We start from the raw sequence: 25,056 nt of genomic DNA, 5'->3' as shown, positions 1-25,056 counted from the left end.
TATTAATTTTTTTGACTTATTTTTATTTTCGCTCTCAATTTACAAAATAAGCAACACTTTTAAGGTTGTATTTATTTGTGTTGTAGAAATATTTTTTGCAATCTCACTTTAAATTACTGTTATGGTTAATTTTTATTATAACTAATCAACAGAGATAGCAGCATTAGAAATTATATTATGAAGTTTTGAATATTTCTTATAGTGATGAAACCTTAGAAGGACGTTATGTCTACTTGTTGACGGCCCCTTTTAGGATCTAATCTTTTACGTATATAACGTCTCTTCAATGGTAAAATATTGCTAGTGCTGCGCATGTCAGTGCCTCAAAGGAGATAGCTTTGAGATTTACCCTAAAAGCTAAAGAAAGGGTGTGTCTAAGCATAACAGTGGTTAGGTATCCAAGAGGGGTGTGTCTGAGTATAACAGTGGTTTGGTATCCAGGAGGGCTGTGTCTGAGTATAAGTGGTTAGGTATCCATGAGGGGTGTGTCTGAGTATAACAGTGGTTGGGTATCCAGGAGGAGTGGTCTGAGTATAACAGTGGTTTGGTATCCAGGAGGGGTGTGTCTGAGTATAACAGTGGTTGGGTATCTAGGAGGGGTGTGTCTGAGTATAACAGTGGTTAGGTATCCAGGAGGGGTGTGTCTGAGTATAACATTGGTTGGGTATCCAGGAGAGGTGTGTCTGAGTATAACAGTGGTTGGGTATCCAGGAGGGGTGTGTCTGAGTATAACAGTGGTTAGGTATCCAGGAGGAGTGTGTCTGAGTATAACAGTGGTTAGGTATCCAGGAGGGGTGTGTCTGAGTATAACAGTGGTTAGGTATCCAGGAGGGGTGTGTCTGAGTATAACAGTGGTTAGGTATCCAGGAGGGGTGTGTCTGAGTATAACAGTGGTTGGGTATCCAGGAGAGGTGTGTCTGTGTATAACAGTGGTTTGGTATCCAGGAGGGGTGTGTCCTGAGTATAACAGTGGTTAGGTATCCAGGAGGGGTGTGTCCTGAGTATAACAGTGGTTAGGTATCTAGGAGGGGTGTGTCCTGAGTATAACAGTGGTCGGGTATCCAGGAGGAGTGTAAAAGTCACAAAATCGGAATAATAAATAAAATGGGTAGCTAAGCTAAGCATAGATGATAGTTTTATTGATATTTTAAAGTTTTGATCAGAGTATTAGCATCTGGTTGACTGTTGGAGCGAGCAATCTGTGTCTGTGTTAGGAATATTTGTGAAATTAAGGGAATTTTTGGACTCAGTAATATAATATGTGTCTAGTTTCTACCCGCTATATCTTTTTGTTTAAATTGGAAGATAGTATATGGAGGACTAAACCATGCCAGCCCGATATGCATCTCTTTTATTCTGTTTGTTCTTTTTTCTTCCTAAACCTTACCCCAATCATGGCTTCTTTTCCAATACTATAAGTTTAGGTTTAACATGAACACGAGCAATTAACATGAACATTTTTATTCATGTTCATTCCTTTTGCATCAGAGAGTTTGTGAATGCATATGTAAAATGCAGCCAATTTCATCTTCATACACAATTTTGTCTCCATCACTTAGCAGTGCAGAATGAATTTTTTTGTTTGTCGGTCTGGTCACTCGCTCACTCATAACGTATGACGGTGATAGCCAAACAGTCTTTAACGGTGTTACAGACTGTTTGGATATTCAGAGATTCAGAGAGTGCTCAAACTATCCTTAACGGTGATTTCGGATTTTCCACAAGTAGAGTGCACGATTGCGCTAAGTTTGCAGTGCTACGCGTCTCTATCGACATATTTTGTATTTGCTTATAATTGTTGGAGTAAAATTTCAAAAATAGCCACAGGTACATTGCTATATGTCTCATATGATTTAACGATAGCTTGGTTAGAATTTATCCCGATATTTTTATCTAAATGCTCTGTAAACATACAGTCCCCGGTGCTTATTATTGGCTAAAACGGAGACCCTTATATTAATCACTTGTAATTAAACAGGAAGCGCGACTATTGACGTAATTTTGGGGTAAGTTTGGACACGCCTTTTTCTTGTGAGCAGCATTTTAACTGCGATCAACTTTAGTCAATTTTAATCTTTAAACATCCTGGCAGTCAGATCACCTCAAACAGCAAAAAACAGCAAATAAAATCTCAAATGATAGAAAAATATCAATACTGTTTGATAAAATCCACAAGAGTTTCATGTCATCACATCTTTAACGAAAACAAGTACTTGAGCTATCGAGCAATCACTGAACATGAATGCTATGACAAACATCTTCCATCTCACGATTTCCAGTTTCTATCAGGCGACGGAGTGAATCATGTACATGTATAGTCAAATCTACTATAGACAGCTCCCCGGATAGGCTTGAGATGCAAATGAGGTGTTCGCTCCTCAACCCAGTCTCTTAGGCCCTCATCCTGTTCTATGTTCAGCCATTCAAGAGGGGGTGACCATGTTTTTCTCAACATCTTTTTATGATGTATACATGTTGCTATAGTTCAGCCGATTTCCATTGCAATGCCAGCCTACCAAAGACATACATTATTGCATACTTGCTTTTCAACAACAGGCATAGTTTTGTTAGCTTTAATATACCTGTATGCATTTATTAAACTGTCAGAATTGGTGTAACATGGCTGTGAGCTGCCTTGTAGTGCCAATTGAATGCCCGATGGAAACTAGCAACTACCGAGACACGGTTCTGGTTTGGCCGATAACGTCTGCAGGGCTGATGCGAACCGCTACATGTCCAGGAGACACCAGAGTCTTACCATCCGCTGCTCGGAGGCAATGTAGAGATTCTGGCATATGGGCAAACGATATTGACACAAGCCGCTGTATCATTCCTAGTCTGATAGTTACTACTGGGAAGGTAGGTAACTCCTCACACCTGAGATTCATCCATTGAACAAATAGTCTCTTCGCCTAGGTGTCATCAGCAGGTGATGACCTTAGCTTAAGATTCGTCTACTGAACTGATAGTATTTTATAGCTTCAGAGGCATTCCAAAATGTGCAATGCCTCCTAGCTTGAGATTCCTTACTGAAGAGGTAATATATGCGAGACTCTGAGACTCCAGTCGCTGCCCAGATAACTTGTATCGATGAGCCTTGATCAAACGCAGATGAAAATGTTGTTTTTCAGGGTTGGTCATTGGTTATCAATGGGGTGGCAGCTTAGTTCTTACCATTCATGTCACAAATTTGTTAATTGCAGTATTGCTAGGTTACAATGATCAACTGCAAAGTTTTCAGTATTTTAAACTTTGTACTGTCATTTGCTTACTGTCTGGCTAGTCGAGAATGGGAATGTAAAACATCGCAAGACAGATACCGTAAAACCTCTATTTGAATGTCACCTCTATTTGAATGTCACCTCTATTTGACTGCCAAGTGCTATAAGTGAACAGTTGAAAAATAGAGCGCCGCCTTTTAATCGAACACCACCTCCATTTGGCCGCCACATTGACATTCTTTGATTTTTGCGAACCCATACTAGAAAGTGATCAGTAGAACAGTGTCCACAAAATACTACTAATAATGACTCGGTTACATCAATAACAATAAATTCTTTCATGGTTGCTGTTCATACCGAAGTCCGTTTTCTAACTCCAAAGCTTACGGTTTTTTTTAAAACATTGAAAGGAGCTCCATAGAAATAATTAATAACTTTAGTAGGCTAATAGTAGGTACTTGTTTAAAGATGTGGTTGCGTCAAAAAATTCAATTTAATGAAATGGAGACCCATAAAAGGCTAAAACATCAGCTACAAATTGATGCCATTTTTGTCTTTGTAGACCAACCCTGTCCAGAGATATATGCGTTTGAATGAGGTCTTCTTTTAAAAAGCTCACGTTCCAGCGGGTGCTTCTTTCGTGACGTCACAAGCAAGATATCTGAAACGAAACCACGAGCAATAAATTTGAGGTCGCTTCGTTAGCCAATCATGAGCGCGAAATTTTTATATAGGCCGTAATATATGTTATCACTCGTAAAACGCGTTGTCTGTGATCTCGAAGATTCTCATCGTTAGATAATTCATTCTCATCGTTACTGATTCAACGCGTTTCAACAATTACTAAGTTATACATAGTTTTAAAATGGCTTCAAGTTCGAGCGACTGTGACTCAGAGTTATCTGAGCAACTTTTAGTAAAAGATTAGAGTAGACAGCCTATGGTCAAAGCTGAAAGGCGTCAGCAGCGTTTTGCTGCAGAGGAAGACAGAATGGAGGTAAATTAACTTAGAGTCTTCTATACTTAAGTAAATGTAATATTTTTATAGTCATAAATACATATACTAATTAATAAAATAATAATTATTTGCTATCCCCAATCATCGTTTCATAGCTTATCTGCCGTTTTACCTAGCTATAATATTTTTTCCGAATTTTCTTTGGTAAATTAGAGTCATGATTACAAATTATTTTCACTCATAGGAAGTGGGTAAAATCGATTGATCATTGCAAATCTTTAATTTCCAGAACCAAAGCTTCGAATCGTTGGCTTGGCGTACTTGTGCTTTTACTAAATGTTTATTCGTTTTTAAAATTACACTCGCAATCTATTTAACTCCCAATTTGGAAGCTGGCAATAGATACGCTTTAGAATGACATATCTATGAATGACATATTTATTGCATTTGTTTTACTGACTACAGAATGTTTATGTCATCCCACCAGCCGAAGAAGCTTTGTCAGTGTGGAAACTGCCATAAAGGGGAAAGAGAGACTTGAATGCGTGCTGCATAAGCCATGATGTTTTGTTTGAGTTTGTTGCAGTAGATGAATTTGTCTTATTGTATCAGCTAATACTATGTGAGTGGCCACGACTTGATGAATATTTTTAATAAAAGCTTTATGCCGAGATGAAAATATTTTTGCTTGTAAAAATTATATAATAAAATAATATTGTTGAAGATAATGCAAAACATGATTTGCAGAATATTGTAGTGTATCGGATATGGTATATGGATGTCCGCAGAACTGGAGAATGTGAGTTCAAATCCAGTTTGCAGCAGACTTCTCATCCTTAAAACTCTATCCCTGTCTATATTCTTTTCAAAGACGTGGCTTGCTTATTTCACTTCGGTAGTATTCGGTAAGAATACTACCGAATAAATTGTAGTATTCGGTAAGAATACTACTAGTAAGAAACTAGTACGTAGACGGTGTAGGCAATGATATACAGCCCCGCCCCAAAGATAGGCGACAGACATAATGTGGGCGGGGCTTATGGGAGGCTGTATATCGTTAGTATGGGTAGCTGCAGAACTGTGCTGATACAAAGACCTTGTTCTACATAGTTAGCTTGACAGAATTACCGTAGACCGGTAGAATTGGTAGTCGGTACCCAAATGTTTACACAACATTTGGAGAAAGTGAGTAGAACAAATTTTCAATTTTCGTTATTTGAGGCCTTTGAAACATTCATAATAATGCATCTGTAGCAGGATTTAAAATTTTATTCTAGCCAACATGAGCAAATACAAAATAAGATATATGCCAATAGAGCCGCGTAAGACTAGACTTTTATCGCAAATAGCCGATGTGAATACGGGAGATAGAGACAGGTTGCCTAACGCGTGACATCATTTTGGGCGAGTCTGGGCACGTTTTTGTGACCTGAGCGTTTTTACGGCGATCAGATTTTTTCGGTTTTAATCTTCAAATATTTTGGCAATGCGATCGCGTAACACAACAAACAACATATCAACTGATAGAGAAAGAAAAATGCTTTCTTTTAAGATCAACTTAAATTTGACGCAACCACATCTTTAATGTGGTCTTGATACTTTGACGTATGTGCAAAAACGGTTTACAATTACGATGGAATCTGTACTACTATTTTGTACTACTACTGTAGGCTATAACTTGTGCTAAGCGTGCATGCGTCTAAAGGTTTATCGTTATTTCCACGAAAAGTTTTTTAAATGGCAATGCGTAAAATGTTTACTCTGCTAAAAAATTGTTGTCACGCTAATATCGACTAGTTCAGCAGTGCATGAGAAGAGTTGAAGTCAGCAGACACTGTGGAAGGTCTTCGACAACTAAAAGAAGATGAAAGGGTTCCATATGAGAGCAACAATCAGAACGCAATCTGCCAAGCAAACGATGCAAATATTTTTGTTTCAAAATGTAAATTTTTGTTTCTGAATGTATTCCCATGACCAAACACGAGCGAAGCGATTGTTTGGGAGCTTTATGATAAATGCATATGCGCACACAACTCCCGAAAAATTATCCATCAACGGTCGTTACCAAACCCTTGTACCGAAATCCCATCAAAGAATTTAACCATTTTTGTGTAGAGCCGTTTAAGTATAATAATGATACAAAACACATATAAACATATTAACATGTGTTACTATGTCTTTGAAAAGTTGACGCAATATCCTAAAACTAACCCATCTGATCAGATTATACATAAATAGACAGATTAATTTGGCCTAAAATCGCCATTAAAACTTGACAAGCCTTTTTTAATCAAAATTAAGACCGGCCAACGAAACGCCGATAAGGCCGTGCGACAGAGAGTAGAGCCATCAAGTCGTGCGCATTTCACGAGAAAAACGTGCACATTTCACTAGCCTATGGCATTGTCCTACTGCCGAAGGTTTCAGTAATTAACGTAGAAGTACTGAAAAGTAATCGTTTCTTTTTTGCTGATTTTACTGGACTCTGACATTTTGGACACTTATAATGAGTACATTGGTATTCCAACTGATGTCCAAAGCAGTGAAAGTAAAGGAAATGATGATGATATTTTTTTAATAATTCTTATAAGATTATTACAATATTTAATTGTTAGAATAATTATTCGATTTTATAAGATTATTATAAGATTTAGTTATAAGAATAATCATTCGAATTTGCAAGATCGAAGTATATAATGACCGATGGTGTGCAATATTTTACTGTTATTATTTTTCTAAAGATTTTGTTGATGATACTACGGGTGTGCCCAATATCGCGGTACTGTCAAGCCGTTTTTAATATCTGCAACATTAAGTGATAGGCCTACATTGTCTTATAGATATACATCTATTTCTATGACAACCAGCTAAAATCTGTTTAGATTTTTAAATTCAGCATATTTTTTTTAGATATAAATACCGAAATCTAGATAAATATCACAACTTCTTGATATTGGTTGCTATGACCAATGATATACAGCCCCCAGCCTGTGTATATTACACAGCAGCTTGCCATTTTACCTCTAATATTGCATTTCTCCTATTACAGGGGAAAGATATAAACATATTATCTTTTCCTTTCATTATTGCTGTTTGTTGTACATAATAACACCCAGTACATTACAGCTACCATTGCAGTTCTCCTATTGCACTGCAGTGCCATTTGACTGCTAATATTGCATTTCTTAACGGGCAGTACCCTTTCTTTTTCCATTATCACTTTGGTTGTGGGCTGTATGAAGGGGGAATTTCTAGTATATTGATGGTTTGTTTATGTCTCTTGTTCTTGAATATATGTTTGTAGCATTTGTTAGATTATTATTATATAATTTATAAAATTTTCAGGTTTATAGCATATTATTTGATAGCATCATAGCTGTTATCTCAACTCGGCTTGCAATGGATCGACGCTCATAACTCTTCTTCTATTGCAGTATTAAAAGCCAGTTTTGGTTGCAAACTGTAGCAAACATACCGATGAATGCAATGAGTTTTCTTGCAACATTGTTAAATATAGATATGAAATAAAAATATACCTGCAAATTTAGAATGAAATAAAAATTGAAAGCTTCAGCAAATTGCAACACAAGCTATAAGATCGTCATAGGTTAATTGCAAGCAATAAATATCAACTGATAGAAATATTTTTCTCTTTCTCAAATGCATATTTATTTAGAGATCTCTGACAGGTTGGAGGTAAGTTATAGCATATTTATCGCACTGAAAAAAGTTAATGACGCTGTGTGAAGAAGAGTGCAAATTATAGGCGACATTCGCTTTCCCCGTAAAAGGATTAAATTTGGCCTCCCAAAATTCTGATTAGCCATTTGAAAAGTACAGCGCCACCTTCTATTTAAACATCACCTCTAATAAAACGCCACTACAGGGAAAATGTTGAAAAATAGAGCGTCATGGCATTCAAATAGATTCTATAGTAGTTCATAAATATCTGTTCAATATTTTTATTTGCTTTAACAAAAATATTCTTACATGGAATCAGTTTGGCTAGATTTACAGTAAAATTTTGATAGGCTGTTAGCTATCATGAGAGGTCCTTTGTTTGTGTTGCCTTTTGACAAAATATATACAGAATGTGACCAAGGATGTGATCTATTTATATTAGGAAGTTAAGACTGAGGAAGACTTGGCTAACCTCACTGATAGTCTGGTGAATGTTACGAAAACAGAGAAGCTGACCTTAAGTGATGTCAATTATGTCATAGCCACACTAGACGATATTGTGGCAAATAAAATTGAGCAGTTGGGATCAACAGATGTACTCAACATAACTCAGGTGAGGCTATGCTAAGCAGATCTGCTATTATCCTGATAATGCGCAGTTCACATGATCTAGCGTCTATAAAAAATGTATTATCTGAATAAAATTGACCATCTGGATCTGTTTTATAAGAAAATATTATAGAATGTATTAATCCGTGTTGTTTTAAATTTTTTTAAATATATAGTTTCAGCTCTGAGTCGTATAGCCTACTATACTTACACTACACTAAAGGCGTGGTCATACGAGCACCGAACCGACTTAGGTTGGGTTTGGTTCGGAAGTTGTTTTACTTTGGGTCAGCTAAGCCACATGTCACATGGCATCCGAAGTCACTTGCCTCCTAGAGACCATACGTATGGAGACAGGACACTGTTTCATTGGTAGTTTTTATGTATTTGAGCTAAGAAGCTAACAAAGATTTTGCCAACCCTTCCCATCAACATAATTATATTTTTATTAACATATGAATGTTTTTCTATGCTGAGTACATATCAAACAAAACCAGTCTTAATCATAGTACTGTAGTTTTACATAAATAAATCAGTCAACGATAGTTCATCAGGATGAGTATGACACACTACTTATATTCTACACGAAAGAAAATCACAACCATTCTCTTAAATTTATGCAAAACTTAAATGCAACATCTTACATTTATGCAACAAATCACCAGTCCGGGTGAGCCTTGTCATAAATTGCTTCATGTTGTTTATTTAACGAAATAAAAGTATCGTCCCATTTCTTTTTTAATTTTGCTCACATGTACTTAAAGGAGAAATGTGACACGCTCGCTAGAATTTTAACCAGCCAATAAGAGCAAGGGTTCGGCCACGAAATTTCGAGCAGGACCAAAATGGTTCGTTTCGGCCAGAAATGTCTTTGGCCGAACAGTTTACAACTGACAGCGACGTCGATTTGCGTCGTTTAGTTCGTTTCAGCTCTCGTGTGATCACCCCTTTAGGCTATACATATACGGTAGACCATTGTATTTGAACTATTCTAAGCCTACCCAGAGTTTTCATCCTAAGTTATGTCTGTAAGAGAGGTGCCTACTTCTAATGCTAGTCACTGGGAACATCATGTTAGAGTTCTCATCTAAATCCTTCCTATTCATTTACATTACTATTTCTGTGTAAGGAGTTCACTGCACTGATTGTCTCTCCTTTAACTATCTTGTCATGGGAATTATTTTTATTGGTGTGTTTATCTTTTTTTCACAGTTTTTATTTCTTCCAAACATGCCTGACTTTTTCGTCATAGCGGGTAGCATTTCAAAGATGCTTTTGACACTTCCAAATTTATCCGAAGCTGCAGTCCTTTTTGTTGCATAAGAATGCAATTCAAAGCTTGACTGCAATATTCAATACAACTACTAGTAGTTCTATTCCAACAGTCCACTGAGCTGGACTCAGTTTGTACTGTTATGGTACTAGTTGATTGTTTACTGCTCATACGCTATGGTGCTAGTTGATTGTTTACTGATCATATGTGGTAGATTTGCACGGTGGTTTTTCAAAACTGCTCTTGCCTCACTCAGCTTGGGAGAAACCGAGACCCACAGAAGAGTTCTGCTGCTTCTGAGTCTCATCATGGCTTCTATGCTAATATGTATAGATGGAGTTGTGCAAGCTTTGCGGAACAGGGAGTGGGCTCCAGCGGGTCGGGTGGAATTCGTTTCAAATCGCTCTACCAGTAATCATGAATCTATCTTTGGAATTTATGACATTCCTGTCACTTTACTCAGGGATAGCTGTGGCGGCATCAGGTGGTCTCGTATTGTATTTGTAATACTTGTACCCTCTCAAAGACATATGAACATGTGGTTTATATCAAACATAAGACATGATACAATGCACTCAGTGTCTACCAGTGGCTGCACTTGATTTATGTATGAAAACCTAATGACACGAACATAAACCGCATTGCAATTCGGCGACCCCCATTCTTGTACATCGGCTGCTTAATTGATATAGCGGCTAAACGCTTCACTGTTGCTAACCTGTATTGGCTGCGAGATGGCACCAGGAATTGAGCTTGAATAAATAAATATAGACCCATTTGTTGCCTTTTCCTAGTGAGAATAATTTACATGGATAATAGAGGTGATGGTAGGAAGTCAAGCCATCGGTGGATGACATTAAATTTTCACAAGGAACGTTGTAGGCGACTCATCACATTTAGGGTGAAGTGATAAATCTTGTGGCACCCTTGTTGTCCCGATGATAATATTTTTGGTGCTGTGACATCTTGATAGCGTGTGATAAGCTCAGCTGACATTATATCACTTACTCTCCATTATCATGTGCGAAACAGCCGACCACCGGGTTTCCAAGACACAAGACACAATGCTATGTTGGATATTTGATCATGTATTGGTTGACTAAACAAGGAATGAATTGCCAAACGCAAGCGTTTATGGAAACATGGTAGAAGTATGACCAACAATATATGCCAGAATGGTTATAGCATCAAGGGTGTATTTGTAGAGCTAGGGCTATTCTGTGAGAGGCAATCTATTCCTAGTGTTGTCATCCTTGTCTCGCCATTTAATGCGGGTTCACTAGGGATGGTTTCGTTACACAGAGTACAGCGCTACAAGAAGCTATACTACCTCGGCGGACTGTTATTTGAAAAACTAACTCGTTTTCAGAAGTCACAAAATCAATCTCCACCATACCATCACCCCGTGAACACTTTGTAATAGATGCCTGTGCTTTGTTATGTTATTACCAGACTGCTATAATTGTTGTTAGCTCAATGTGTGTTTCTATGTCTTTGGCTCCATAGGATGTCCTACAAGTGGGAGACAGCTTACTGAGCGCTATCCGTGACCAAGGAAGGACTGATAAGGAGTCAACCAAGAGCATGGAAGTGGTGGCAGCAGTAGAGAAAGTGTCTCGTGGAACTGCTGGAGCAACAGATAGCAGCATACATGTCAAGTCTCAGTCTATAGGTATGGAGTCACATAGCAGCTTACATGTCAAGTCTCAGTCTATAGGTATGGAGTTACATAGCAGCATACATGTCAAGTCTCAGTCTATAGGTATAGCAGCATAAATGTCAAGTCTCAGCCTATAGGTATAGCAGCATACATGTCAAGTTTCAGTTTATAGGTATAGCAGCATACATGTCAAGTCTCAGTCTATAGGTATGACGTCACAAGGAGACTCGTAGCGCTTCAAATTCTGTCAAGTACAACTCCAACACCTTCTTTCCTCTCTTTGACCTTATTTAAATTTGTTAGTTTTAGTAGCCTTTGTTAATACAGAGCCAATGATAGCCCTAGTACATGTATATAGCATACCAACAAAGTATATTGAGCTTGCTAGCTGGTGATAGTGCTAGTATGTGGCATACCAACAAAGTATATTGAGCTTGCTAGCTGTTGATAGTCCTAGTATATAGCATACCAGCACAGTATATTGAGCTTGCTAGCTGGTGATAGTGCTAGTATGTGGCATACCAACAAAGTATATTAAGCTTGCTAGCTGTTGATAGTCCTAGTATATAGCATACCAGCACAGTATATAGAGCTTGCTAGCTGTTGATAGTGCTGGTATATAGCATACCAACACAGTATGTAGAGCTTGCTAGCTGGTGATAGTGCTAGTATGTGGCATACCAACACAGTAAATAGAGCTTGCTAGCTGGTGATAGTGCTAGTATGTAGCATACCAACACAGTATATTGAGCTTGCTAGCTGGTGATAGTCCTAGTATGTAGCATACCAACACAGTAAATAGACCTTGCTAGCTGGTGATAGTGCTAGTATGTAGCATACCAACACAGTATATTGAGCTTGCTAGCTGGTGATAGTGCTAGTATGTAGCATACCAACACAGTAAATAGAGCTTGCTAGCTGGTGATAGTGCTAGTATGTAGCATACCAACACAGTAAATAGACCTTGCTAGCTGGTGATAGTCCTAGTATGTAGCATACCAACACAGTATATTGAGCTGGCTAGCTGTTCATAGTATCATTATAACAGGGCATCACACAAACAGCATGTATATATTGTTTGCATATGTAAACAAAGCTATTTTCGTTTGCCACAGAAATTTTTAAGGCCCTTCGTGCCACTTGATCTTCCATATAACTTTTTAGATAATTCTTAAGGTAAATAAAAATGTTAAAGCCTGAAGTTTATCTTCACTCAGATTCATGTAATGAACCCAGACTATTCTGTATTTAGCTTTATTTTGCTTTAACTTTTATTTCGTCTCTGAGCAGAAAATAGCAATAGAAAAGGCGGCACGAAGGGTCATTGCTATCATAAATTGTTGATGATCTCTATGATTTATTCAAAATGCAGACGATACTCCTATAACAGTAAACCCAGCAAGGACATTAATGACTTTCACAGAACTGGGGCCAATTCTCAGTCATCAATCTACTCTACTTCTCATGTGTGCGATGTTTAGTAGCAGTTGATTGCTTTTTAGTAGCAGTTAATCGGTGTGTATAGCCAGGCCTCGGTTGACACAATTGAAAAATTTTAATTGTTGCTCGTTTGGCTTTGGCTGTATTGTTCAAAACCCTCTTTCCATTTACAAGTGGTATATAAATTTGTGTTCGCATTTTCTTCCATTTAGATTTTTTTATCGTTTGCAATTCAAAGTGAAGTCACCCAGTAGTAAACATCTGTTAATTTATAAGGAAAAGTGAGAGGAGTCTTCAGCGTCTATTATTGTTGCTCAGTTGTTGCTCGCTAACCTCGGGGCTCCTGTTCTATTTCTCATGCCTTATCTTCTATCTCATCCTCTCATGTTGTTCCTATGTTCTATTGTAGAGCTGTTCATCGAAGTAGTTGACCTTGGAAAAGAAGACAATTTGGACGGGTCAATCTCGATCGAGTCTACAGGAGGTTCTCTCAGCTTTCCTGTCACAAACCTGCCGCAGGAAAATGAAGGTTCAGGTAGGTTATTCTACAGTCAAACCTCTACATATAAAGGTTCAGGTAGGTTATTCTACAGTCAAACCTCTACATATAAAGGTTCAGGTAGGTTATTCTACAGTCAAACCTCTACATATAAAGGTTCAGGTAGGTTAGTCTACCATTATTATACTGCCATCATAAATGTGAAAGAGAGGAAAACTGCAGATTATACTCGCACATTTAAGATTTGCTAGAGACCTGACAGCTGTCTCTATTTAATCAATTATTATTTCCCACCACCCAGTCAGCTAAAATCATCAGTCAGACATCTTGGAATGATTCCCTAAGTTATAAGGAAGATGATGTCACCAGCATTCTCTGCTGATTGAGCTCTAGGCTTCCTGTGTTAGTGTTTGGTTACTGGAGTAATGCGTAGGTAGATTTCTTTGTGGGCGCTTAAGTTTTAGTAAACGCAGTTCTGTACTAATATCAGTCAGTCCAATCAGAGGAGAGTGGTAGCGTCTAATATCAGTCAGTCCAATCAGAGGAGAGTGGTAGCGTCTAATATCAGTCAGTCCAATCAGAGGAGAGTGGTAGCGTTCAGGGTTTAATAATATTAGCAAACTATTTCTGAGTAGCAAAAAGTCTATTAGATAATTTGGAGACGTAAGTTTGTGTGTGCTTTTGATTAGGTGATTGATTACGATTTCTTTTGAAGGATTCAAAATAAGAACTGTTAAGATCAAACCCGTTGCTGAACAAGACGATTCGTAATGTAGGCATTGCAAAAACAACGATGTATTGCTCATGGATTCGTCTATTTCCACCGCTGATGTCTTCAACACATCTTCTCTTGGTGGCGACTTTAGAGCCTTCGTCCTTGGATTTTTTAGAACGATTATGTAATCTCATATCTAATTTGTTTCTTTGGTAACTGATATGCGTACTGTTTGGGTTTTAATAAGGTTCTTGAAACAGATAGGCTTGCAATTATGGTAATTGTTTTTGCTATTAAAAAAGAAAATCGGCTTAAGCATCTGGCTCCACCCGCTGATACAGACAAAACTCTGTATAAAATGGGATTCGATCTGGCATTTACTTTGTATGTTGAAACTTCCGTATGTTGAAGCAAGTATTTCCATAGCAATACACGGTAATTTCTTTATTGTTTAGCTCAAAAACATATGATAATTCCTGTATAAATTTCTATATACCAACTTTTATTCTGTAGCATGTTAAACAAATTGCTATATTCTCATAAGATTTTTGACTCCAACATTCAAACATAAATACAGTCTACGGCTTCAACATAACAACAGTACAGGCTGTTTGTAGAGGTTTGTCTATATTTGACTCATCTTGTTTATAATTACTGCTGAGTATTTGTGGCTGATAGATAACCTTCTCACACCAGCAATTATTGTCATCGCTGCCAGCACCTGTCATGGAAACTACCATCTCTTGGATTTGCTTGAACTATTACCTAAATGAACTAATAATTTTCCTCAGAGATTACATTTTATCCTAGAACTGTTTAGGTTAGCAAAAGAACCTGTATTGGGATACAGTTTCAACGCTTTGAACGTTTTTGGATTGTTAAAAATTTATAAAGCTTCTGATGCCTGCCATAAGTTTCAAGTTTAGCTAGTCTATTTCATTATTTCCCTCTCAGCCTCCCCCCCCCCCCCTCTCAGCCTCACCCCCCAGCCTCTCAGCCTCTTCCCCCCCTCTCAGCCTCTTCCCCCCCTCTCAGCCTCCCCCCTCTCAGCCTCTTCTCCCCTCAGCCTCTTCCCCCTCTCAGCCTCCCCCCCCTCTCAGCCTCTTCTCCCCTCAGCCTCTTCCCCCTCTCAGCCTCCCCCCCCCCCCCTCTCAGCCTCTTCTCCCCTCAGCCTCTTCCCCCTCTCAGCCTCACCCCCCCCCCCTCTCAGCCTCTTCCCCCCCTCTCAGCCTCCCCCCTCTCAGCCTCTTCTCCCCTCAGCCTCTTCCCCCTCTCAGCCTCCCCCCCCCCTCTCAGCCTCTTCTCCCCTCAGCCTCTTCCCCCTCTCAGCCTCCCCCCCCCCCTCTCAGCCTCTTCTCCCCTCAGCCTCTTCCCCCTCTCAGCCTCACCCCCCCCCTCTCAGCCTCTCACCCCCCCCTCTCAGCCTCTCAGCCTCTTCCCCCTCTCAGCCTCTTCATTTTTACTTCGACAAATCTTTGGCTATCAAAAATTCGTGCAGAGTTTGTTAGAAAATTCGCTAAGTAGAGGTTTGGCTGTACACAACCTGGTCAGCTATTGGATGAGAAACGGTCAGGGATGGGTATTATTAAAGATGAAGCGCCTATGAAGCGCTGAAATAAACATCTTCCTGTGTAACCTTAGGAGTCGCAGCGTGCTGTCTCTTTCCAAGCATTCGTGCCTTAAAGTATCACTAGTTAGGACAAAGGTTGATTGACTTCATGTTTGCTGGTATAAAATATGCTTGCTATTCTAGTATTTACAGAAATAAGAGTTAGTCAAGAAATGAACAATAAACTCCACAGTTAAACTGGATAACGCAAAGAGTATTGAGTTCTTTTGCATCAGTTAAATGGTTCAGATCTCTTGCTTTCTTAAATGTTATGTTTGGCTCCGAGCATGAGCTTAATAGTCAGAATATAAAATATGATTGTGCCAGGTTCGGAGCTTAAATATTTAGTCTTCCAGATGTTTCTAAAACATGCAGTTGGCTGTGTGAGCAGGGTTGGCTCGGTTTAAACTAATGGTTTAAACCAGCCCAAAAAACGGTTTCTATGGTTTTTTTCGGTTTTTTCATTATTTTTTGTGAAAAACATAATATTTTAAGCTCCTAGTGGCTCATGCACAGTAAAAATGCAATTATATGTAATTATCAGCTGTGGAAGTTCATTTAGGACACAGTAGTAAATTGATGGCAGAGTTCAAGTTGAAACTACATGAAATCCTAGCACAACAATAAATTAGTGAATTTCATTTTTAATTGGTTTTATCAAGTGATATGATGATCTCTTTACTGATGAAATATAAAAACCATGTGAAATATACTAATCCAATCATCATCTCTAATAATGGATAAATACTTTCTCAAGTCTGGCCAGTGAGAAAGGATTACTTATAATTAGAAATTAAAACAATAAAATCTATTTGGGCGAAAGCTTTGCAAACTGATATTTTATTTATTGGGCTCAAGCCAAAGTAGTTGGATTGTTAGAATTCAGTTTATCAAGTTTGTTGTGTTTTGAAAAGTTTTGAAAAGCAAAGGTTTTAAGGCAAAGCGTAATAGGTGTGCTGTCGTAACGCGAGGTCACGCAGATAGGCTTAAAGTTCACGTAGCAAAATGTCAAGCTGAAAACACCAATTCAGACAGTGATGCTAATATTCAGGTGATAGAAGTTGAGTCATCTGCCACAGCTCCAAACACTAGCAATGCATCTGCATTATGCTCTGCTCTACACTACCACACGACTAATCACTGGGATTAAAGTTCCTACTTATACATAGAGCTGTATGTAAAATATTCACTTTATGTGATAAGATTTCTGCTCTGTATTTCATTGATCATGTTTGATTTAAGACTCATTCTGAAATTTCCATGTTTTCTCTTTTTTTTCCCCATAACAACTCCCACAGTACCATCTTTAACGGATTATTCCACATATGTATGTTCAATACTCAATCATGCAGCTATAGTAAGTGATGTTAATTAGACTTAAAATTGCAAAAACCTTGATCAAATTATATAAACCATCAAAACCGGTTTAAACCATAAAAACCGGTTTAAACCGAAAAAAAGGGTTTTTTCGGTTTTTTCATAAAAACCGTGGTTTTTTCATAAAAACCGTGGTTTTTTCATAAAAACCGTGGTTTTTTCCAACCCTGTGTGTGAGCAATCTTGTAGACATGTATGAACATCTATGAAGGATGTTATCATTATTATCATAATTCGTATTATTATTAAAGGTTGACTTGCAACAAAATTCACATTACAGTTATTTGATATAAAAAGATTCATCATGTCTTACTCTGTTGTGTTGTAGGTGCAAAATATGTGGAAATGTGATTACAAGCTCTTAAAAGCTCAAAAACGAAAAGCCGCCGTAGATTGGAATCTCTTTATTTCTCTGACGTAGCCATGAAATTTGGTTATCGTCTTGCCACGTGATGTTCTCCCTAAATTGAAAAGGCAATAAAAAACTCAATATAAAACTTATCGTAGCACTAGTTTATGACAAACACTTCGGGTTTTTACCGAAGACCCCGTATCAAATATAGATGCTCGCTACTTTACAGTTTTGTTTCGGTTTGGTCTAATCGGCAAGTCGTAATCTGATCTGTGACTCAATACTTCGCAAATAATTTCTGCAGCACTTTTCGATTATCACAAATGACCAACAGGCTTGATCATAATTATCAGACAATGATATGCACTACTTCGAGCTAAGGTTAAAAAGTTTAACGAATTTTTATGGTAAGTTGTAAGATATCAGTGCTAAAAGTGACAGCATTACAATGACGATAAAACAGGCGCATAAGAACAATAGACATGGTTTTATTGAATGTGTGGAGTATAGCCTATTTGTTAAAATATTTCAACGAATGAGGTTGCATGAAAGTTTAAACAGAAGCCTGCTGTTCAACTACGTCTCATTCAAGCCGTTTTGGAAAGGGATTCCAGTCTACGGCGTCTTCGTGATGGCTGTGATTAACTGTTCATTTTTGAGCTTTCAAGGGCTTGTAATCACCTTTCCACATATTTTGCACCTACAACACAACAGAGTAAGACATGGTGAATCTTTTCATATCAAATAACTGTAATTTGAATTTTGTTGCAAGTCAACCTTAACATTATTATTATTCTACTAGATGAAACAGTTGGAACTCGATAGAACAAAATTCTCCACCACACAGATTAATTGTTGCTGTTTGATTTTTTATTGCAGAATATTCCATAGATTTCCATGCTAAAATTACATTTCGAGATGCTGAGATATTGAAGGCTTTAGAATGTTTTTGCATCTTGCCGAATCAGTAACTATTTCTGTTGCAGAATTGGGAAAACTTGTGATGCTGTTTTACACAAACCAGAGTGATTTATGGAATGCTGGCAGTAACCTTACTGTTGGTAGCGCATTGCTGTCGGTTTCCATGCTAGACACAAATCAAAGCACTGCTAGACGTCAGCTCAATACTCCTTTCTCTTTCTCTCTCGATCACCAAGAGGATGAGCCCAAGACTTACTGCATGTTTTGGGATGATGAGAAGATTCCTAGGTGACAGTTTGGTGAAGCTTTCTCTATTTTGCTTTAAGCTTCTTGCTTAGGGTTTGTTGAAGTCCAAATTGTTGGTCAAAGTATTTTAGTTTAATGAACTGAACTTTGCAACATTTCGTTGATATTGTGCAGGATTCCGTAAAACCACTAGGATAATAATGTCATTACATTTCCATGACATGGCCTCCTCAGTTCGCTCCGATCTGTACTCAGTGCACTCGATTGATTATAACCAGATGTAAAGACAATGCTAGTGGGCTTATCACATCTACTCGTTGTTTAGGTTTGACATTCTACTTAATTGTCAGAGCTCGTCGTTGCCCCCGTATCGCTTTGTGATTCACCGGCTCATGTTACTCCGTTTTCTCAGACAGTTTTTAAGTTTGTTAAAATGATTCGTGTCGATTATTAAGAGAGCCGCCTGCTTGTGAGGAGTTATCTCATCACAAATTATAAGCTTTTAAATCGCGATGTTATGCTATATGCTCGATTGCTTAAATGTTTTAAATTCTTAAATAATTAAATCTAATTTTGAATAATGAATTTGTTTAGTCGAGTACTTAACACTGTCCACAGCCTCTGCTAATAAATACTTGGTGACTGTCAGGACAATGGTAAGTTGGTGTATATCATTATCAACTCTAAGTCTCTGAGTGAAGTAAAAATGATTTTTATCCTCTTTTAGCAACAGGCAGTTTTATGACTTACCATCCTAAGGCTAAGCGTTGAATGTTTACTATATTTTTATATAAGATGATCGTACGTCAAAATTTCAGTTCATTGACGTATGACAATGTGCCGATACATTAAGAAATAATTATCAACATACTGTAGTTTTTTCAATCGAGGTGTGCTGAAAAACAGTCACCATAGAAAAAACTCACCATAGTTAATTTTCCTCCTTTCAGGTGGTCGCAGGAAGGATGCAGGCGTGTTAAAAGAAGTGATGGCAAGACCATATGCGAGTGTAGCCACCTGACCAACTTTGCTGTGCTTTTGGATAGAACTGGGGAGCTCTCAGAAGGCCCCCTCGCACTGACTGTCATAACCTATGTTGGCTGTAGTATCTCCATTGTCTGCCTCTTTTTGGCATGGCTGACATTTCAATGTCTCAAGTAAGTTGTCCTCTCTCTTGGTTAGACTACTTCAACTAACTGTCAAAAGGTCTGATATTTATCTATGAGTTTTTATTGAAGCAGCAGCATTGCTTCAAAGGCATCGCTGACTCATTAGATAAATGCTCAAGATTTGCCAGAATTTATCAACAACCTCTCATGCGTTTGATATTGCCACATACAATATTTGACCTGAAAAAATTGATAAAATAGTTCAAAACATGTTTGTCAAGAATGCATTGGCGTTTATAATATTATTTATTAGGTTTTAAAGTTTTTATTCAAAATATCTATTACTACATTTTTTGTTAGTTCATACAACAAATTCTATCACACAGCTCAACAGCTTTTAATATGCCAACCATAATCAGTTTAATTCTAAATAATTAAACTGCATCAGCTTTCGGTATGAGAGATTTCTTCTGCGGCTGTCACCCTGTTGCAGATATCAAGATTATTAAAGCACTATAGCCCTGATAGCAAGGCTATCATAATCTCTATTAATCTTTCTCCTTTTAGGAACCTGAGCAATGACAGAAATACAATTCACAAGCATCTCGTTTTCAACTTGATGTTGGCTGAGATTTTTTTCTTGGTCGCCATTTCTCCGTACGCCAGCCCTCACAAGGTTAGCTCTCTTCCAAGCTCCAGTCTTCATGCGCCATTTTTCACCAAGTCAGCTCTGGTTTTTCCTGTTTTTTTGCTGCATTCTTTCAGCCACTGTCATAAATTCTAGAGTTATATTGAGAAGTAAGGTATTTTACTTAGAGAGGTCTTGAATATGGCTATACGTTTTTAAAAGCAGTGCAGTAGACTCTCCTGTATTGTAAATCTATAACGCAAATTCCACATAATCATCGTAAAAAATTTATATAAATGTTTTGCTTCGTACTCCATGAAAAATTTCATATTACATCACGTGTCAAGCTGGTGCGAGTTCTCCAATTCGATGCAAATAAGAATCTCGTATTAGCCTTATAAATATCACTGTCTTTATAGCGGTACGAGGGAGAGGATACGATGTACCTTAAGTATTCATATGTCTTACCTTGACTTATGAGTGTCCGATGTACGAGATACGAGACAAATTTGAGATGCGATGCGGGTTCTCGATACTGTGGCTGGGTGGCTAAGCATGCGAGAGGAGCTTACAAGAACAGTATCGCTTTGTCTTGCTCACCACATCAGTTTGAAAAAGGCCGGCTGAAAGTTATAGTGAAAACGAGGCAAAAAGCGCCGGAAGAAGATAATAAAAATGAAAACGAAGGCAAAATTAAAATTAATTTTGGTGTAAAATTAAAATTTAATTTTAATTGAATGTGAACTGAATGTGTTGCTGTCAAGTTTCTCTCACACTGCGGCTAGCCACTACATCTGTCTCGATGATAAGAATTCCATACAGTACTGTACATAGTAATGTTACATTTTATTGTAGATCATAACCATTAGATAAGTATTCGTGATATTGTGAGTGTAGGTGGTGAATTAGAGCAGTTAAAACTAGTGCTGGGCACGGGTAGTAATACTCGTTGAACTCGCGGGTTTATCTTCTCTCGAGTATCGGGTAATAGAGATTTCGGGTATTCCGGTCCTTCGGGTTCGGGTTTTGACTTTCAAGTTCGGGTTTTGGTACACGGATCCGTCGGGTAGTGTTAACAAAAACTCGGTCTATTGCACCCTGCGCTCTTAGTCTGGGACCACAAGGCATTTCTGTGTCATTTTTGCTAAGGAGGCATGACAATGGGGTTTCACGAGTTTTTAATTTAATAGATAGAATAAAATATATCATACCTTATTTACTATGCCTACTAGAAATATTGTAGTCAAGCAGTGATTACTTGTCATTAAAAGGTGAGAAGAAATACTTACATCAAATTTTATTTGCGCAATTAGCCAAATCGGTTTCGTAAACAAATCTATGCCATTTTTAATACGGCGCGTGTTCGCTATCACCGATAACACATAGGTCCTTAGTCTGTTTCCGCTATCGCCTTGTGAGAAAAAGCTATCAGCGTTGATAGTAGCAGTGAAAATTTAATAACTCTGTTTAAATTGATTACTACAGTTAGCTATTATGGATTACATAATTCATTATAACCAAGTTTCACTAAGCCAACAAGCCTTACTAACGGAAAAGCCGATAATGTAAAGTTTTTTATGAGATTTGGAGCACCATCTACAAAAAGTCAGAGAGGTACATAGAACATGCTCAAGTATTAAGCTACCATAGACCCTATCTTCTGCCACCTGTTGACATGAAAATGGCCTGTAGCCCCAGACTATCTTGACTGTTTAACAATTCACCTGTTAATGCTGCGAGTACGAATGTCAGTCAATGAAAACTGAAAAATGATAAATAAATAGAAAAGAAATATAATTGCTTTGTAAATTTGAAGATATATCTGTTTAGAAAATTTAAACATAAAATCCATATCAACAAACCCGATACCCGAAAAACCCGTAGGCAAAGGAATACCCGAGCCTAGCACTACTAGCTACCCGATACTCGAAAAACCCGAACAGAAGGGGGCGGGTCTAAACCCGTTGACCAAGAAGTACTCGTGCCCAGCACTAGTTAAAACACATTTTTCCCTCGTAATATCCTGTTTTTAAGTGGTTTCTTTTCGGAATGAGAACGGCTTAATTTATATTTACTTATTTTATGGAGGAAATTTGCTTCGCGGTATGAGAAAATTGACATACGAGCTCAGTCTTGCAGCGCATATGTTGAGGTATGACTGTATAGGGTCATCTATTATACCCCTATATATACAGTAAATGCTCTTACAGCATAAATAATCCGTTGCAGGAACGTTTATACTATAGGGATGTTATGTTATACTACCAGTAAAATACATGCAAAATGCCTAACCCACCCTATAATCTTCCCAAACTCACTCTTCTGGCTTTTCCAAAAGAGAAAAAACTAGAATTAACTTTTTTAATTCAACAACTGTAGAGTCATTGATTGAACAACTGCAGTATTATTACTACTATTATTTATGCAGTATTATTACTTATTATTATTATGACAAGTTTTTACTTATTCTTTTCAATTTCACTCAGTTTATGGTTCATGATTATAGTAACTTTACAATAAGTTAACTTATTGTAAAATTACTATAATCATGAACCATAAACTGAGTGAAATTGAAAAGAATAAATAAAAAAAACTCGTCGATATAAAGCAATAATACTGCAGTTGCTGTACAGCTGTTCAATGGAAATGTTAAGTCTAGCTTTGTTCGTTCTGAAGGCCCTGAAAGGGGTGAGTTTGGGAAGATCATAGAACAGATTAGGCAATTTACATGTATGTTAGTGTTATTGCTTGAGGACTCCCAGAATCAAGTCCACTTCCTGTTGTCATTTAGGTTTAATATTCACTCTCACTTCTTGTAGATATTTTGCTCTGTTTTGGCTGGAGTTTTGCATTTCCTATTTCTTTGCGTCTTCGCTTGGACTTGCCTGGAAGGAGTGCAACTCTATATAATGCTCATAGAGGTGTTTGAAGCTGAAAGGTCAAGGAATCTTTACTATTATTTAGCAGGCTATGGCATTCCTGCTGTAGTTGTGGGTGTCTCCGCAGCTATACAACACAAAGGCTATGGAGGACAGCAAGTGTAAGTAATATCTATGGATATCATAGACTTATAACTCGTACTGTTATAATAGACTGGGTAGGGGAATATCCATGGCTATCATAGACTTATAACTCTTACTTATATTAGGCTGAGTAAGGGAATATCTATGGCTACCATAGACCTTTAACAGTTACCGCTGTCATAGGCTATCATTCCTCCAGCTTAATTTATTACGATTATTACTGATAGCTCTAGTAGAAGGCTTCAATAGACATGTAGAACTCCTACATGTAGAATAGGATGTAGGTATAGAAACCTACATGTAGAATAGGATGTAGGTATAGAAACCTAAACGTAGAATAGACATGTAGGTATAGAAACTCTAGCTTGTCTTCTGGTGTATAGTTTTGTTGTTTAAAATTGAAAAAGGTTTCAGCCTATTAATGTTGGTTTATTATACTGCATGGCTCTGGAGCAATACCTGACTTTTGGCAATTTTGATGTTTTCCAATGCAGTTGCTGGCTTGACACTCAGTCAGGTTTTATCTGGAGCTTTGCTGGTCCGGTTGCTGCGGTCATGCTGGTAAGTGTATGCCTACATGTTTTGCTAGAAACTTCGCCGATTTGAGTTCACCTGCCTCAAACGTTTTATAATAATAATAATCGCCACACAACAGATGAATGTTAGCAGAGTTTTTAGGAAACAGTGATTATCCAATATCATCTTTGAAAAAGTCTTTGGGCTATTAAGGTCAATTGTCAACTCCATGTTACCACTGTTTTATAAGCGGCACTACGCGCATGAGGGTATGCAGTCAACTGGCTGTTGCATTGGAGAGAAGACAATTCTGATTTTCTGCATTTACTGTTTTGCAACTGTCTGTTGTGAAGGTCCATTAAAACTTGTACTTTTAGATTTTATTCAATGCATCTTTGGTTCAAATTGTTAAATGTTTACATTTTTGTTATCAATTGGGTCATCACTTAGTTCAGCCTATAGCTTGTAGCAATGAGTAGTGCTGTCAATCTTTCCACAAGCCTATATTTTTGGCTCCGAGAAAATTAATGCTTGTCGAGATCATGAAAAACCCTCTTTAAGTGTTGCAACGTTTTAACATACGTGATATTGTTATAGACAAATATCATAATGCTTGGAGTCGCTATATATATGATGTACAGGCATGCCAAGATGGTGGCCAACATGAAGCATAAAGAGACGGGTAAACTCGACAGCGTCAGGTATGCTGCTTTTCACACAACTTATTCTTAGAAACATATTTTTATGTGTGGTTTAGTCTGTTAAGAATAGATAAGATTATTGAAAGCTTAAAAACACATTTTTGTTGATATGATATTAGCCTCTGGTTGGTTTATTGTAAATAGGTCACAAAAGGTTCAACCATTCTTCGGTTTATCATAAACTGTGGCCTTCACTATCAACTTCTTTATAGACTTCTTACAAATGTTAGGTTATGCTTCAAGCTGTTCATTTGTAATTTGCTAGTAGATTTGTAGGAGTGATAATAGTAGTAATTAATAGTACTAGTAGTACCCTCATGTAACTTCTGTATCTCTTCCCACAGGGCGTGGATAAAAGGTGCTATTGTTCTACTTGTGCTACTCGGACTCACCTGGGTTTTTGGTTTCATGTATGTTAACAAGGATACAATGGTGATAGCGTATGTCTTCACCGTTCTCAACAGCTTCCAGGGTCTCTTTATATTCACATTTCACTGCTTAAAAAATGAAAAGGTAAG

General features: G+C 37.7%; 1 protein-coding gene across 2 annotated transcripts in view; it reads left to right on the top strand.

Annotated features, from left to right (window-relative positions):
* LOC137385349 (adhesion G protein-coupled receptor L3-like) overlaps positions 1-25,056 on the top strand; it is a 68,543-nt gene that overhangs the window by 39,752 nt on the left and 3,735 nt on the right. For both annotated transcript variants that reach the window (XM_068071800.1, XM_068071799.1), the window contains 11 exons: positions 2,642-2,859; positions 8,303-8,473; positions 11,249-11,414; positions 13,252-13,377; positions 18,381-18,603; positions 19,512-19,718; positions 20,238-20,346; positions 23,118-23,338; positions 23,816-23,882; positions 24,435-24,538; positions 24,883-25,051. In XM_068071800.1, coding sequence (XP_067927901.1) covers positions 2,642-2,859; positions 8,303-8,473; positions 11,249-11,414; positions 13,252-13,377; positions 18,381-18,603; positions 19,512-19,718; positions 20,238-20,346; positions 23,118-23,338; positions 23,816-23,882; positions 24,435-24,538; positions 24,883-25,051 — 1,781 coding nt within the window. The remainder of the gene's footprint in view (positions 1-2,641; positions 2,860-8,302; positions 8,474-11,248; positions 11,415-13,251; positions 13,378-18,380; positions 18,604-19,511; positions 19,719-20,237; positions 20,347-23,117; positions 23,339-23,815; positions 23,883-24,434; positions 24,539-24,882; positions 25,052-25,056) is intronic.

Source organism: Watersipora subatra, chromosome 1, assembly GCF_963576615.1.
Source record: "Watersipora subatra chromosome 1, tzWatSuba1.1, whole genome shotgun sequence".
Lineage (NCBI taxonomy): Eukaryota > Metazoa > Bryozoa > Gymnolaemata > Cheilostomatida > Watersiporidae > Watersipora > Watersipora subatra.
Note: the sequence above shows the minus strand (reverse complement) of the source record. Positions and strands in the feature narration are given on the sequence as shown.